This window comes from Fulmarus glacialis, unplaced genomic scaffold, assembly GCF_000690835.1.
Source record: "Fulmarus glacialis isolate BGI_N327 unplaced genomic scaffold, ASM69083v1 scaffold3464, whole genome shotgun sequence".
In the NCBI taxonomy this organism is placed as follows: Eukaryota; Metazoa; Chordata; class Aves; order Procellariiformes; family Procellariidae; genus Fulmarus; species Fulmarus glacialis.
Window position 1 is genome coordinate 49,876 of NW_009209771.1, and position 15,396 is coordinate 65,271.

A 15,396-nucleotide genomic window follows, 5' to 3' on the forward strand; every position below is an offset into this window, starting at 1 on the left:
TTACTAACGGCGTGATGAGGTTTCCAAACTGGGAATGAGAAGGGTTCGGTTAAAGCCCACAGAGAGTTTTATAAACAAAGGCATAAAAGCAAATATCATCAATACTGGATACAAGGGCAAAAAAGTATGGAGACATAAACAAGAGAAGCTGGAAGGCTAAACACTCCATCAGAACTATGAGTTATGGGAAAACACAAGATTTTCTGGGCTAATTTATGTGATCGGAATATCAAATCAAAAAGCCATAGCTGAGTTAGAAGGCAAAAGCAAGGGAATGAGAGGGAAACATGCTGGCTGATTTATCAAGGATGCACTAGGGTGTGGAGGAAGACAAATCTCATAAAAAAGGACATCAATGACTTTAAGAAGTCACTTGTTGTTTTAAACAAAATCTTCTGCAGTTGCTGAGGTTACATTTTGCTGTTGTTTTTTTTCCTGACACAAGATTTCTAAAGTACAGTAATGCTGTCAAAGCAGTATCACCATCTCATAATTTTTCAAGACCACTGATTCACATTTATTCATCCAGTTTCTCCGCTGTTATGTGAAAGTTTAGTATGCCCTTAAAATAGCAGCTTTTCTGTAAGATTTTGAAAAATCCAAGTCTGTCAGACCAGGTCCTAGCCTAGCAGTGAATATATACTCTTAGTGCAGAGCCATTTTTTTAGGGAAAATAAAAATAGTAGATTGTCTGACACATTGCTAGTTGACTGGCGTCCTCTAAACAAGTACTGCTGCTGTTTGCAGATACGTAAACTCTACTCATCTCGGCTTCTGGCACACACTTAACTGGCAGCAAGGGTGACAACCTGTCACAGGCACCACAGTAACAGTAATTCTCCCAGGTAAAACTTGACAAAACAAATCTGGGATATGCAGATTACTATAAAAAAACCCCAAACATTACGTGAATGTAAGTGACTAAAAGAAACCATAACCAGAATGGCGTTTTGCACGAGGATTCAGATGGACCAAGTACGTAAAAGATTTACCTCCCTAATTAGTATACAATCATCTTCTGTGCTGCGGGGGGGGGACGCTTTTGTTTCTTTGCACAGAACTGTTATTTCACCCGACAGAAATGGCCTGTAAGGTTGGAAGGTTATAACGTAGGTCCACTTTTAGCAGAACTGGTAACAACATTCCCTTTTCTCAGAAATTCCTGGCATGGCTTCTGCTGGAATTCATTGCCTTTGAGAATATCTTTATCTGAAACATGATTAGAATTGAAGAACAAATAGCACACTACTTTCTGACTATGAGAAATAGGTACATTGCAGCCGTTGGCTTTAACTGACATGGCAAGAAACACCACAAAGTATAGTGAAATGACAGTACTATTTCATCTGAAATACACAAATTGCATGTTTAGGTTGAAATATATAATAAAAATGCACCGAAGACTGAAAAGTAGCAATTAAAGAATGCACTTAAAAATAGGGCAGTTCCCCATAGAGTTTTTCAAAAGTCATTCAGCTGAACTTGTGATGCTGAAAACACAGTAGTGTTTTAAAACTCTACTGAAAGTGGCCATCTGCTTGTAGTACTACTCACAAGAACCAATTTCTAAAATGCATACTTGAAGTAACAACAGCGTCTGCAGTTCTCCTGCATTAATCAGCAAAAGTTAGCTTAAAATTAGTCTGTCACTTGTTAATGCAACGAGGGTAATTACCATCCTCCCAACAGTGGTGTAGTGAGTGGTAGAACCAGCAACTTAACAGGCGACGGGACTTCCCTACTGCTCTAACTCCATTTAGATCTACAGACTAACGCCTCCCAGTGCATCTTCACTACCATCGCTTTCCAAATTCCCATCAGTGACACCAGTGAAATGAAATGAAGGACACGAGGATTTTCTCTGTCATTGAGGACATAATGTGGCCCTGAATATCCTGAAAACTCAGAGATTATTTTTTTCATCTTTAGATGCAAAAGAAATGGAAAGGCAAAAAAAATACAGGTATGTTGGTTTGCTGAGCTGTCCCTTGGCTGGTGGCATGCTGCTTCCCAGGACATTTCTGAAACCAAAACCCAAAATCTGAGATAAGGCCACACTCAGCGCTATGTCCATGAGCTGATACGCGCACCTGAGACATCATGCTGCGTGGCAGGGCTGAGGTCGCTGCACCCCGTTACAGGCAGAGAAGACCCTGCTGAGCACAGGACTAAATTAAGGGGGGCACCCTGGCATCGCACCAATGTGCCGTTTTCTCCCCTCAGCTGCACGGATCCGGCATGCCAGACGCGTGCCCCAGCATGAGAGAGATCCTGCTACTGGGAAAGATGCAAAGGACCACTTGGAAGCTTCTTTGGAAACTAATGTGAAAGTCCATACGAATCAGTTAATTCACTTCAAAATATGAGGTACAGAATCAGCTGCAGCAATGGCAACTCAACCAGACTAACAGTCATCGTGTAAGACTTGATAAGTCAGCAGCAGGGTTTAATGACCCTCCATTGTCCCTGGTGGAGAAGATGCATGACACTGCCTGAAAGAGCACCGCAACGTTCCAGTAGTTTTATACCCTCGAGCCAAATTGCTAAGTTTTATGCATATCCTCTGAATCAGCACAGAAACAAAAGAAACAATTCAATTTGCAGAACATTTTAGATCCTCACCAGTACCTGAATTTAATTACTGCACAATTTTCTTAGCAGAAAATTCTACGGGGAAAAAAAAATGTTTCAGTTCTCTAGTAATTTGATAGCCTGCTGCGTTTCTGGAGCACATAAAAATATTTTAAGAAATGAAAACAACAAAAAAAAAGAATCCATTCTCTCTTTCAGGTCTTTCAGGACTCTGAAATAACTGGAACCACAGACCTGGAGCTACAAGTTTTGAAGACTAGATATCCTGCGTAACTTTTGGCTCCTCCACTGAAAAGTCTAGCTCCCCAAAATAACTTAGTAATAATAATAAATTTATACTCTAGGTGTGTGAAAATGGAAGCAAATTTGGCAACAATGCACAGATGAGGGCATTCAGCTCTGCCGGTACACATCAATACAGACTTTTGAAGTCTTTCATTTAACCCGAGCACACACTCTCAATTTTGCTCAACTTCAGCCAAATTCTGGCTGTGTTGGTTTTTGCAAGGTTAATAATTGACAACTAAACTGCTGGATTTTCAACTGTACTTTCACAAATAGGTAAGGACCAAGTCCAGCCCCTCCTGTGCAGTTAGCGATAGCTTTGGGGGGGTGATGCACCTGGGCCCCAGCCGCCTGCTCCCAGATGCCTTACTACACCACACATACAGCACAGGGAAGGTTATACAACTTCTGTGGCCTCTGGAGAGGTGCCGAGCTGCTTTGGAGCTGCCAAGACAACTCAAGAAACCCTTACTAGTCAGCTAAGTCAGCCTGCCTTGTGCTGCAATGTAGAATAAAAAACCCAGAACTGGGGTTTATTTCAAGCCTAAGACTATTCCTTCTTTACAAAACGGCCTTTTGACAAAGGTTATTTCTACTTTTATATCACACAGAAGGCATGTATCTAGCAGGAAGGAACACCACTGAGCCAATTTACTCTGCATATAATAACATCTAAATTATTTAGAAAACAACCCAGAGACAATGTCTGTATACGTACTTACCCTAATCCTATAAAAGCGTATTGGCTTGCACACCATAAAGGAACTTTGTTTTCTTACATATTGCTAAAGTTTCTTTTCTTCTTTTTGTGCTCATCACGTATAATCCTGTCCTCCAAAAAAACCTACTCCAACTTCTTATTTCACTATCATTTTTCCCAGTCGCAGAAGGAACATTACGCTACACTCACCCGAAGAGTAATACACAGAGACATCTTGACTTTGACCCAGAAGACGTATCTTCAGATCTCAGCACAAAAGGGTTTTTACTGCAATAGTAAGCAATTTCAGAATAAAGCAGAAGTTTACAGCTTTATCTGAGAAGCCACGCACTGCATTATAGCGCTTCAGAGAAAATACATTAACAGAACAACGTGCAGTATTATTGAGAGGAGGGGGAGAAGGAGATCGCTGAACCAGTGCTTCCCAGCTGGCAGTGGAAGTAGCAAGTGGAAAAGCTGGTGTTGAATAAGCTTGGGTCTCTATTACCTAACTTAATAAAGGTAGCCTAACGTTATTAATCATCCTGATTACAGCGGAGAGAGACTAAGATCAGCTAAGAAATGGAATGGGCTCGGTTAAACACTGTACAGAGCGAGAACTACAGGACATGCATTCTCCAAGCAAAGCCAAATGTAGGGTGGAATATGAAATACCATGCAGCCAGTTGGTGGCAAGTGTCCCTCTAATCTCATTGTTTATTTATTTGCTAATTTTGGAATTTAATTTACAATGAAAGAATACAGTGCAAAGAGGTGAAAGGGAAAAAGGCAGAGGGGAGGTGGACCGAAGGGCCAGGAGCAAAACGAACCCATATAACAGCGTCAGAGAGCGCTGAGGCAAAGAACAAGGCAGCTCTACCAGTACCCGTGACTAAAGAACATTTAATAATGGGGAGGAAAGTAAGTGCTAGCTGTGAAGGGTGCTTAATGGCAAGTTCACTGCCACCACCCCAATACGCAAAAAGTCCAGTCACCTGTAATTAGGCTTAATTCAGTAATTACGTGGCAAAAATCATAAAGCAAGCAACGGAATGGTACTTCTCCTGTGGGAAAACTAATGAGTCTGAGTGATTTATATACTGCAACTACATCCAGCAGGGGAGACATGCTCATTTTCTACCAATTTATGGACTGAGGAGAAGAAAAAACACTGGTGCACTAAGGTTGAATCTTCTACTACAGTCCAGAGTGCTCTCAGAGGCACTGCATTTCCAAACAAGCACCTCTAAGGCGGCCCATCCGAGGACAGTTGTGTCTGCCTTTACTAAACGTACCAAGAATGCTGGAACCCCAGTGATGCCTCAGAACATCTGATTTCATTATACACAGCCACATCTTGATAAATATGCTGTATTTCAGAGGCATTCACTCATACTCCCAATTACTGAACATACCGACATTCTAACAAAAAAGCAAGCAGGACCAAAGAAATAAAATACAACGATATACACAAGTGCCACGTAAAGCACTCACGTCAGCTGTCCCTTTTAAATGCCACCGACTGGCTTCTGCAACTGAGATTAGAAAATACCATTTGCTATATTGTCAACAGCAAAACACAACTGAAGGGAAATCATCCACATTCTGAAACATTTCCCTGAAGAGAGGACTGTGCATTGCAGCTCCTATATATAAAATATATTATCTCATATACCATGATTATACATAAAATTATATATGAGGTGCAATGTGCATGTGATTTATATTATGATATATAATTTATAGCAATATATATTGCTATAGTGTACATTATGACATTTCTTTTAAGTGGACCACAGTTTCTATGCAGCAAAGCAGAGCAGACACTCCTTTGAGAAATGATAGCATTCAACTTTATCTATGCAAACTATTAAGTTAGCAGGCTGAACGTTCGTATTCCGAGACACTCACTCACTATATCTTCGAGGATCAGCACTTGATTTTACATTTTGATTTTCTGGTACAAAACTGCCTGGTCACTTCCACATTGCAGTAGAGGTTCGAGAGTGGATTTTCTTTAACTATGGAACTGCTCCATTCTTTTATAAGCATTAAGGCATTAAAGGATTGCAACCTGTAACGGGCCAAAATACACATGCAGGGAAGTTCCCTGGAATTATCACATGTGCTATTTCCAGTAATTCTGTCTTGAAAAGTAGGAAGTTCTTTCTTATCTCTATTAAGATACACACGATACGCATGAACATCCAGAAGACAGTTAAAGTTGCTACTCAAGAACATCTGCACTTGAATTCCACTTCCAGAGGCAGGTCTGGCCAGGAGGCTGCACACACCTGAATGGAAAGTGCTAGAGCAATGCAGAGAGAAGGCAAGCTCAAAAGCTCATGACGTACAACTAGTACAAGCATTTTGGGACCTCTATGTTTGCACTAATACAGGCACCGTGACTTGTCTGTTATGAAGTCAAAATATAAAAAAGGGAATCACCACCAAGACCACATCGAAAACACAGGAGACTACAGAAACTTCTTGATGTGGGAAGTCAAGATTTCAGTGTTTAAATATTTATACTTATTACTTAATTTATTATTAAATAGTGAAACAATTATCTATTGTTGTATCTATGCACATTTATTAGCAGCACGAGGTGATTCCATCAGATCCTCTTTTCCAATGAAAGATTCCTCCACCACCACTAGGAGATTTTCTTCATATGGACGGAAAAGAAACTCCGATCTTTCCAGGCTCACTTTTCATTACAGGGAGGAAAAAAGAACATGGGAAGCCTCATATGATTTTTGAAAGTGAGGAGACAATCCTCATCCTGTTCTTTAACAACCCCAGAGCAGTCCAAGTACAGCTAAATGTGTTTTCTTTACCCACCTGATCGGCTCAGAAAGCACACACAATGCAAATAACGTTAACATTAACGTTGAAAATGATGCCCAAATGGTTTTGGCTAGCTCTAGTTCAGGAAAAGAGAGTTCCCTAAGCAATATTATCTCCATTTTGTAGGGTTTGTAGGCTGTAGGGCAAAACCAGCCTTCTCAAGAGGAATGTCTATGGAGTATTTCATCAAAGCACTCATTTCGAGCCGCTCCATTGTTCCATTTCAGAGAAAATGATTTGCCATCTATAGAAGAATTCCTACAGAGGAATTTAATTCACAAGACATTTCTATTACCTATGGGATGAGAGAAACACAGGTCTCTCTTGGTAATGTGGCATATCTGGTTTTAGCTAGAGGTTTAAGTTGCAGTCACGTGAAAACCAAAGAACTAAATGCTCTGAGCATGAAGTTGGCTATTTTATTCTAGTTGAAATGCTGTTCCTTGCCCAACAAGTAAGCACTCACAAACATTGCCACATTTAAAGAACCCTGTGTCGTCTGCCTTTACCAAGTTTTCTGAAGGAGAGGAACATGCACTGAATTTTCCACTAAGTCTCACTCCATTTTCTCTGTCATCTTCTGTAGCAGACATAAATGGACCTATCTGAACAGACATAATTCAAGTAGGTGAGAGAAATGGCAAACCTGACATTGACGTGCAGTCCAGAGGATATGAAAAGCTTGTTGATGAAATTAAAGCAGTTGGAGGAAAACCGAGGCGTTTACTGAACGACTGCGAAGGATCACGACACAATCAGAAATGTCAGCTGAAGACATACCCATTGTATCCCTCAAAAAGGCCAAACGCCGAAGCCAAATAGATAGTGATGTTTTAAATCTTTTCTGCTATGGTATGCTTCCTTTCTTTGGACCATTAACCAACATATATCTCGGGTCTATGCTGAGTAAGCCTTTCCCATGTGGAAGAACTGAATCATATATTTCTTAATACCTTGTATCTACTCTCTAGTGAAAATTACAGGCAGCTGGGGAAAATCTGTTATAACTTGTTCTCCAAAGTTGTTTAAATCACTATTTATTTTATTGTGAAAAATCACTACAATTTCAAAAATGACCCAACTACCCACTTCCCTAACATTCCCCATCACCAAGTATTGCAATTGGTGGTTAAATGTTGTATTTTCAGAGATTAATATTTACTATCACTCCAGTGCCAAAATGAGAGGAGAAAGAGCCGAACAACCTCTGTAGTGACTAATTTAGTTAATGATATAGTCTTTTTATCTGTTAATGAATTACACAAAGTGTTCTAATTTTATAAATTAGTGCATTATTTGAAATGGCTCAGAAACCTCTTTGGGCAAAAGTACTTTAGCCTGAGAAGGTCTCCAAATTATTTCGTTTCCCTTTGCCTGTGGTTATATCTTCCATATAGCGCGTGAAAAATCATAAATTCCTATTATTTTGTTTTTATGTCCTGCATGAATTATTAAAGCCCTTCTAAAAACAGGGAGATAGCATTCCTTTAAACTTCAGGAGGAAAACCCAATGAATTTGAAGGTGGCAATGAAATAAGTGAAACAGACAAGTACACAAACGCAAAATTATTTCTGAGACTTCTGCTCTCTGCAAATATTTTCAGTAACGGATGTGACAATTTTAAAACAAGCTAATGCAATTTCTTTTGGCAAAGGTTGTCCTTGAAAGCCCATCCTTAGAAGTGAAATTCTTACGCTATACTCACTCACTGGCCTCATGGTGTTTGTGAAGGTAAAGGCTTCTCAAGCTAATTTTGAGAATTCAAAACCTGGCCATGTTTTTTTTATTTTTATACCCATTCAAAAGCTTCATTCACTGTGAAACATTTACACATCTCTCAGGGACTTCTACGCACAAGGGCCAGAACAGCATGAAACAAGTTTTAAAATATTCCAATCTGGCAGAAAAGAGGTTTTTTGGAGCACGGAGACTGAGGAATGTGGCTCTGGGCCGTTCTCCAAGACTGTGGCAGGATATGCCACCTACTCCTCTGGGCCCCGGAGGAGAGGAGTGAGGGTATGGTTACGGTACAGTTTATTGTTGAGGCACTAACACTGCTGAGACCTGCTGGGGGCTGGAAACAAGCTGCTCCCGTGTTTGCAAAAAGAGATTTTTGTGGAGACGGTGAAAGGGCGAGACGCAATCTGCCACGCCTTGCAGCATTCACACCTCAGTCCCACGACACGTGTCATGCAGTTGACACTCTTCATTCAAGCCAGGTTTGTTCTACCCTGTTTTCAAACCACCTTCTGTAAGAGCCATCTGTATTTTGCTGGTGGCTCCTTTGGCTCCAGGACAGTCCAGAACGGGGAGAATCTCAAACAGCCTAAGTCCAATTTAGCACGAGATCTATGCTATGTCATGTAGAAACACATGGTACAGAACATGTGTTCTTCTTCTCCACTCAAAAAAACCAGAAGCCCAGGAAGGCTACAAATTACTGTGTGAAGAAAAATTTGTATAGTGCAGCATGCTGAGGTGAACCTGAAGGCTTAGCAAAGCAGAAGCAAACTTTTCCTATGACTGTCACTAAAAGACACATTGTTCTTCATCTCTCCAGCCAACACCAACACCTGACACTTTTGGAAAGCTAGATCTTAAGTGTTAAGTAAGCAGACTCCTTTATTATTCTTAGCTCTAGGAAATGGAGTGCCTGTGAATCCAGACTATTGCCTGAACAACTTAATTAGCGTTTCTGACATTAGAATCTATCAGAGCTAACTTACACCTGGCTCCAAAAACAGAGAGAAAAGGGGAACATGTCCTAAATCTCCAGAAACAAATCCATCGATATTGTTTCCTAGCCCAATAAAGACATCGGGCCATTTAGAGACAACACACTTCTTTTTCAGTGAGTGATTATATCATCAGCCCTAAGGTATTTCAATTCCCGTGGAAAAGTGAAGGTATGACAACAGTCAGGATGGAACAGACCTGTTGAAATCTGAGAAATGCCATTCATTACTGATTAAAGTGACAGAAGAGTACAAGGTTTGTTTTTAAACTATTTCCTATAGTATTTTCTTTCCCATATTGTCTACTTCATGGTTATATGCCTAGTGACACAAAGTATAGAAAATCGTCCTTGTCTTACAGAAAGAAGCTACAAGCGAAAGCCTGACTTCTGGAAGCTGATGATGTTGTGGTGTATGAGTGCTATAAAAACATATTTTACCAAAAAGATCTTAGCTGGCTTCCAGTATGATAAAATACTTCGCTTTTATTGTAAAGCATTAATATTTCCAATTACCCATCCCCCCATCACAACATTTTGTACCTGCTGGGCCTGAATAACGACACCCTGTTACCAATTTTTTGTGATTAAAATTTTATGTAGTGATGCTAGTGGTATTAATTGTACCAGTATAAATTTTCTAAATTCTGCTTTCCCTTACAGCTGCGTCACCCAAATAAAATCATAGTGAAGCAATACAGTTCACTGAGACACACTGCCTCAACCTTTTGGAGCTGTGCTTTATTCATTTTACATCCTGGATTTTGACAGATGCAGGTTCTGTGCTCAGTGCTCGGCAGCTCCACTATGGTCTGTGTTTGGGGCAGCTCTGAACCTAGTTTGAGCCTGGAAAGCGGGCAAATGGGCAAGCAAAGAAGTGCTGTACCTCTGCCTTCTCCAGAAGAGGGGCAAAATGTGGATTTGGGGGGGCCAGTGCTGTCCCTCAGCCAGTTGTGCTCACCATCAAAACACCCGCTTGCTCATTTTCAAGTCTTTTGGCAAAAAAGTAGATCATGGCATAAAGGGAGCACTCATTGCTGAATCTAAACACAAAACCAGTGAATTGTCTGATATTTGTAGAGTAAAGAAATTTATTACCCTATGAGTTGATCTTTGTTTTGTTCCACAAGGGTGGGAGGAACATTAGAGACGATGACTTGCATATCCAACTGATTGACCACAGAGACCTGGAAACAAAAGAGTAAAATTCAATTGGCACTCCCATGCATAACATCCTCCTCCCCATACAAAAAGAATGGAATAATTACTTTCCTGCCTTCACAGCCATACCCTGATGTACGGATTTCTCATTTTAATTCCGAATAAGAGAGCTGGGAAATCTTGTTTTGCTTGGCAGCCAAAACCAATAAAGAGGAGGCAAAGATTTAACTAGAACTGTAATTGCAGGACTGCATCAGAATTATAGATTTTTAAGGTGGGGACTATGAAACCTGTTCTTCATAGTTTGGACTTTTCCTTACAGGATCTCTCACGTGCCACATTCAAAATCACTTATGAGCATTTTGGTATTTTTGATGGCTTGACAGGAAAATCCAACCTTGGAAATATGCAGTTTGCACCAATGTAAATGCAAATACCAGATTAACTCAACTAAATCAATGATACTTTGTTAGAAAATCACAAAGGAAATTGTTCATCTATGTTGAAGTCATCAGTGTAAGTTATTTTAATCTCTAATTTTTTTTCGCTTCTCCCTCTATATGGCATAAAACTGTGCATAACCATGTGTATTTTAGAATTGCACTTCTATTTGAAAAGACAGGACAGAAAAAAATGCCTCTCTAATACACTCAATACTCATGTTATTTGTTTTTTAAAAAAAAAAAAAAATCTAGGATTCCACGAAAGAACCGACTGACCTCAGAACAAATGTCTCACATTAGCATTTTTTCCCACAAAAGCAACGTAACTCTTCTGTTTGTCAATGGTAGGTTGGACGGTCAGGGTGCAGAAGGGACTACACGCATGCATGAAATTCAACAGATTTGGCAAACTCTGCTTCACATCTCCTGATCTAGTCTCCTCAAGCTATTTTTATCCCAAGAAAAGGCTGCCTTCCAGTAAAATGATTGCATGCTTTTTCCTCTCTTTTAAATATTTTTGCATTTTGTAATAGCTCTCTCTTCACTAGCACAGCCAACCTCCCCTTAGGTTGTGAAAGGAACAGTTACTTCCCATACTGGTGGAGAAAATAAAACATTTCTTAAAACTTGGCTCATGTCCGTATAGGCATGACAGCAAACATTATACTCCAAACCACCTCCCTGTAGAGGATTCTGGAGGTAAATTTGGAAAAGTAGGACAATGTTAAACCTGATAAATTTAAAAATCAGAGTTAGCCGATTCAATTCTAAAAGAAAAAACAATCCCTGTTTTTCAAAAGAGAAGTCTGAGCCCTGTAAGCACTTCAACAGACAAGCCATAATATACGTTCACATCAAACACTGATTCACCAGCTTTGAAGCTTAATTCAACTTTCAATATTTAAATGTTCTTGAAATGTCATCAGATGTACTGAGCAGCATGTACAGACTTCTGTGTAAGAAAAACAGAATTACAATGAACTTAAAATAAATTTTAGACTAAAATCATTGAAAGGAACTCTAAAGCAATGAACAGTTTAATAGAATTCACTACATCAGCCAAGTCAAGCGATCATTGTGCACCTATGTACCGAATACTGCATAAATGCAACACTTAAAAAAAGGCAATAGTTCTTTTGATATTCAAGGAATCACAATTACGACTACTTGTTCATATACAAAAATATGAATAAACACACATTCATGACAAGCTATAGTAAAACAACGGTGTTGAACAAAAATCAAGAAAAAGTTAAGGTTTCCATAGTAGCATTAACTTACTTGCTATCCTCATTTGTAAAGGCTTTCATTTTTCAATTATTAAAAATAGCAGTGAGTTGAGGAACTAAGTCCAATTTAACTACATTGTAAGAAAAGCTGTGGGGAGAAACTGTTCCCTTCCACTTGAGGAGTGACGGAAACATGCTGGCAGCAGAGGTGGAAGGTGTCCCCTCTTTTTGCGGCACAGTTACCAGGATCATCCGACCCACTGTTCCTTAGAAAGCTTTTGCTACTTCCAGTCTACCGAGCAAAAATACAGCCAGGTCCTGCGATGCTAAGTAGCAGGCACCAGCCTAAATTATAAGGCTGGAAGTCAGCATGTTCAGATGCCTCATGTCCTTAAGTACCTGAAGAATACATTGCTGAGAACTAGGAAAGTTCTAGGTTAAATTAAATAAGTGGCACAACAAAGTGGAAGCTTGCAGCAGAGGCAGGGAAGGCATGTAATTGTTGATAACCACTAGCCCGTAAGTGATATCCCTTTGATCCCATGCTTCATTCACTAGGCACTTTCCAACTTTTAAATCAAGCAAGGCAGAGCCTACAAACAGTCTTGATCGTTATACGGCACCAATGGATTCCTGGGAGTAGCTTATGCTGAGAGCTGAACGAGGAAGGGGCCTTGGGACCCCGCCAGACCCCAACAAACATTTGATTAAAGACGGTATCATAGTGAATATTCACACTATCCACACTTACTTACTACCTTTAAGTGCTTACCTGCAGCAAACTTATTTTAAAATATAATGTCTTATTTCTTTCTTTTGTCTCAGAGAGGCTAAAAAGGGAAATTCCGTCACATGGAACCAAACTGTAGATCCACAGATGTCTAACTTGAGCCATCCTGCCAGTCCCAGCCAGCAGGAACAGACATGGACCGTCCCCTACAGCATGAAGACATTTTACCAGTGGGTTTGGCAGCTTATGCAGCTCACAGAGCTGTGCCAGGGCTCCGAGGAAGCGCCCTGGCCCCAGTTCTGGAGGATACCTTGCTCTTGCTCAGGTGCTTTGCAGTACTGTCCCCCTGGTGTCACCCCACCTCTTCTCTCCAGGCCTCCTCCCAGTGCAATCCTTTCTTCTTCCCCCACATCTTATTCTTTTGCACATAATTAAATCCATTTCCCTTACCTATGTGCACTCCTTGAGCTTGTACTGAAAGGAATGAACACCTCCCAGCCTGAGCACCTGACGCCACAGTGACAGCAGGCTAAATTCTGTCCAAATCATGAAGCCCAGGAACAGCTTAATCTAGTTAGAAAGGATCTTCACGTGTGGATCATGCTCAGCGCAAACCCAAACTTTCACGGTGGGATGGTGTCAGTCTCTAATTGTATCTACAGCTACTCTAAGCTTTCATGCCTTGCTCAAAAACACTGTACCAGAGTGCCCATCACTCACTCAGACAACCTAAAGATACCTCTATAAATTAATGAGACATACTTCACTTTCTAATTTTAATGTCGATACCTTCTGGCTATATTTTAATATACTATTACTGCATAAATTGCATGAGAATGCCCCATCATTTTTGGGAGGTCAAGCATGAGGACATCATACATTATGTTTATTTGCTGAATTCCTGCATAACGCAATATACCAAGTATTATGGCTATCATCTGTATCATTTGACAGTGTTCCCATGAACTAGATAATGCACTTCATCCCTACGACATTATGCTAATATTAATCCAATCCATCAAGTTATATAGGCTTTAAAGAAATTTAGCTTTGATGGTTTCTGGGAGTGGACTAAGTCAATGTCCTTTACTCAGCACAAAAACATGAGCTCAAGGCCTAAAGCTGGTGCCGTTTCTGAAACGTTGCTTCCCTGAAAAGTTGAAGTACAGTCTGAGCCCAAAATTATTCCTCGCATCTCCCTTCCAGACATGAGCAATTAAGACATGGCAACCTTGGCTTTCCCAAGTAAGTCAACTGACTTGTAGCTTTCAGAGGCTGTTTGCTCAGATATTTGCCTGCACTGCAAGCCAGATACACCAGATCTTACTCCAACCCAGAAGCTATGTACTCATGTTAACACAGTACAGACCAAGTTAGCAAGCTTTCAGCTTGGCTTAACTGGGGTTTAATACCATGCTACGCCTGCTTCACAGCTTTGACACAGGAGCTGGCTGCACCTTGCTGGCTTAGAGAATAGGTGGAGATGATCTGTAAATGCTTGTGTCCAACCATGCAATGTGACCTGCTTTATACTCGTAGTGCACAAAACCAGCACTTTTTTTTGCTGCCATCTGGGTCCAGAAGACCCAGCACATAACTTAGGTCCATGTTTATTGCAAACAATTAGAATCTAAATTGAACCATTAACAATGGCTCATTGAATAAATAAAATACTGAACATCATGTCTAGGGTGGTAACCGGGATCAGTATCTCTGCCACGAAACATGAACACACGTTTCAGATGGTCATAAAAGCTTTTGGTTTAAAAAAAAAAAAAGCTTTACTTCAGTGACTTAAAAAGATGAAGTACACACAGTTTATGGCCTTCCTATAGGTCTGCCTGGAATTAAACTTTACGTAGTATTTGAATTTCCTCAGGAATTATTCCATAAAGATAATGCCTGCCTCATACTTACAAGTACTTCTGCTTTGCTGCTCAGTCCTTTTCCATAATTGTCAGTTGCAATGACCTGAAACTTGAAATAGGATCTTCTCATATTTTTGAACAGCATAGCAGTTTTTATTAGCCCTGTATAAGCTTCAATCACAAAACCTTCTTTACCATCCTTGATTGGAGGAATGATGAGTCTGTATTGCATGGCACTGTAATTCCCAGTGTCTTTATCATCAGCCTAATAGGAAAGAGAAAACAAGAAAGAGGCAAATAAAGTAAATATGCATGCAAAGAATCATTAACCTTGTCCTTTAAATAAAGTTGCATATTGGTCCAGCAAATTTCTTCCACTCTGACGTTTAAAACATCAGATCCCAGAAAGCAGATACCGCTATTACTTTAAATGGTTCATTTAACTTTGCTGCATACAGTTTTGCTTTTCCAGCAAGTTCCTTCTCCTGTGTTGGCACTAAACTGCTCCAAAAAAAAAAAAAAAAGAAGAAAGAAAAAAAGAAGAAAAATATAAATGGACTTTTCAAGTCTGCAACAAACTGAACAGGTAAGAACAGTTTAATTCTGAGAAACCTCCACTGCCCAATTCTTGTTGACAAATATTAAATATCAAAGAAAAAACCCCCAGCAACGTATTCACAAACTTACACAACAAGAATGTCCTCCCTCTTCTTAGAGCCATTCTGCACCCGCATTGATTAAGCACATGTATTTTTGGAGTAATTTTATCCTTTTTTATTTACAAAAAAAAAAAAAGGATTGAG

The 15,396-nt window shown here is 40.0% G+C and overlaps 1 protein-coding gene across 1 annotated transcript in view; it reads right to left on the bottom strand.

Annotated features, from left to right (window-relative positions):
• LOC104076161 (protocadherin-15-like) overlaps nucleotides 1–15,396 on the bottom strand; it is a 127,414-nt gene that overhangs the window by 34,636 nt on the left and 77,382 nt on the right. The window contains exons 9-10 of the mRNA XM_009576928.1: nucleotides 14,643–14,858; nucleotides 10,261–10,349 (exon numbers count right to left, since the gene is read on the bottom strand). Coding sequence (XP_009575223.1) covers nucleotides 10,261–10,349; nucleotides 14,643–14,858 — 305 coding nt within the window. The remainder of the gene's footprint in view (nucleotides 1–10,260; nucleotides 10,350–14,642; nucleotides 14,859–15,396) is intronic.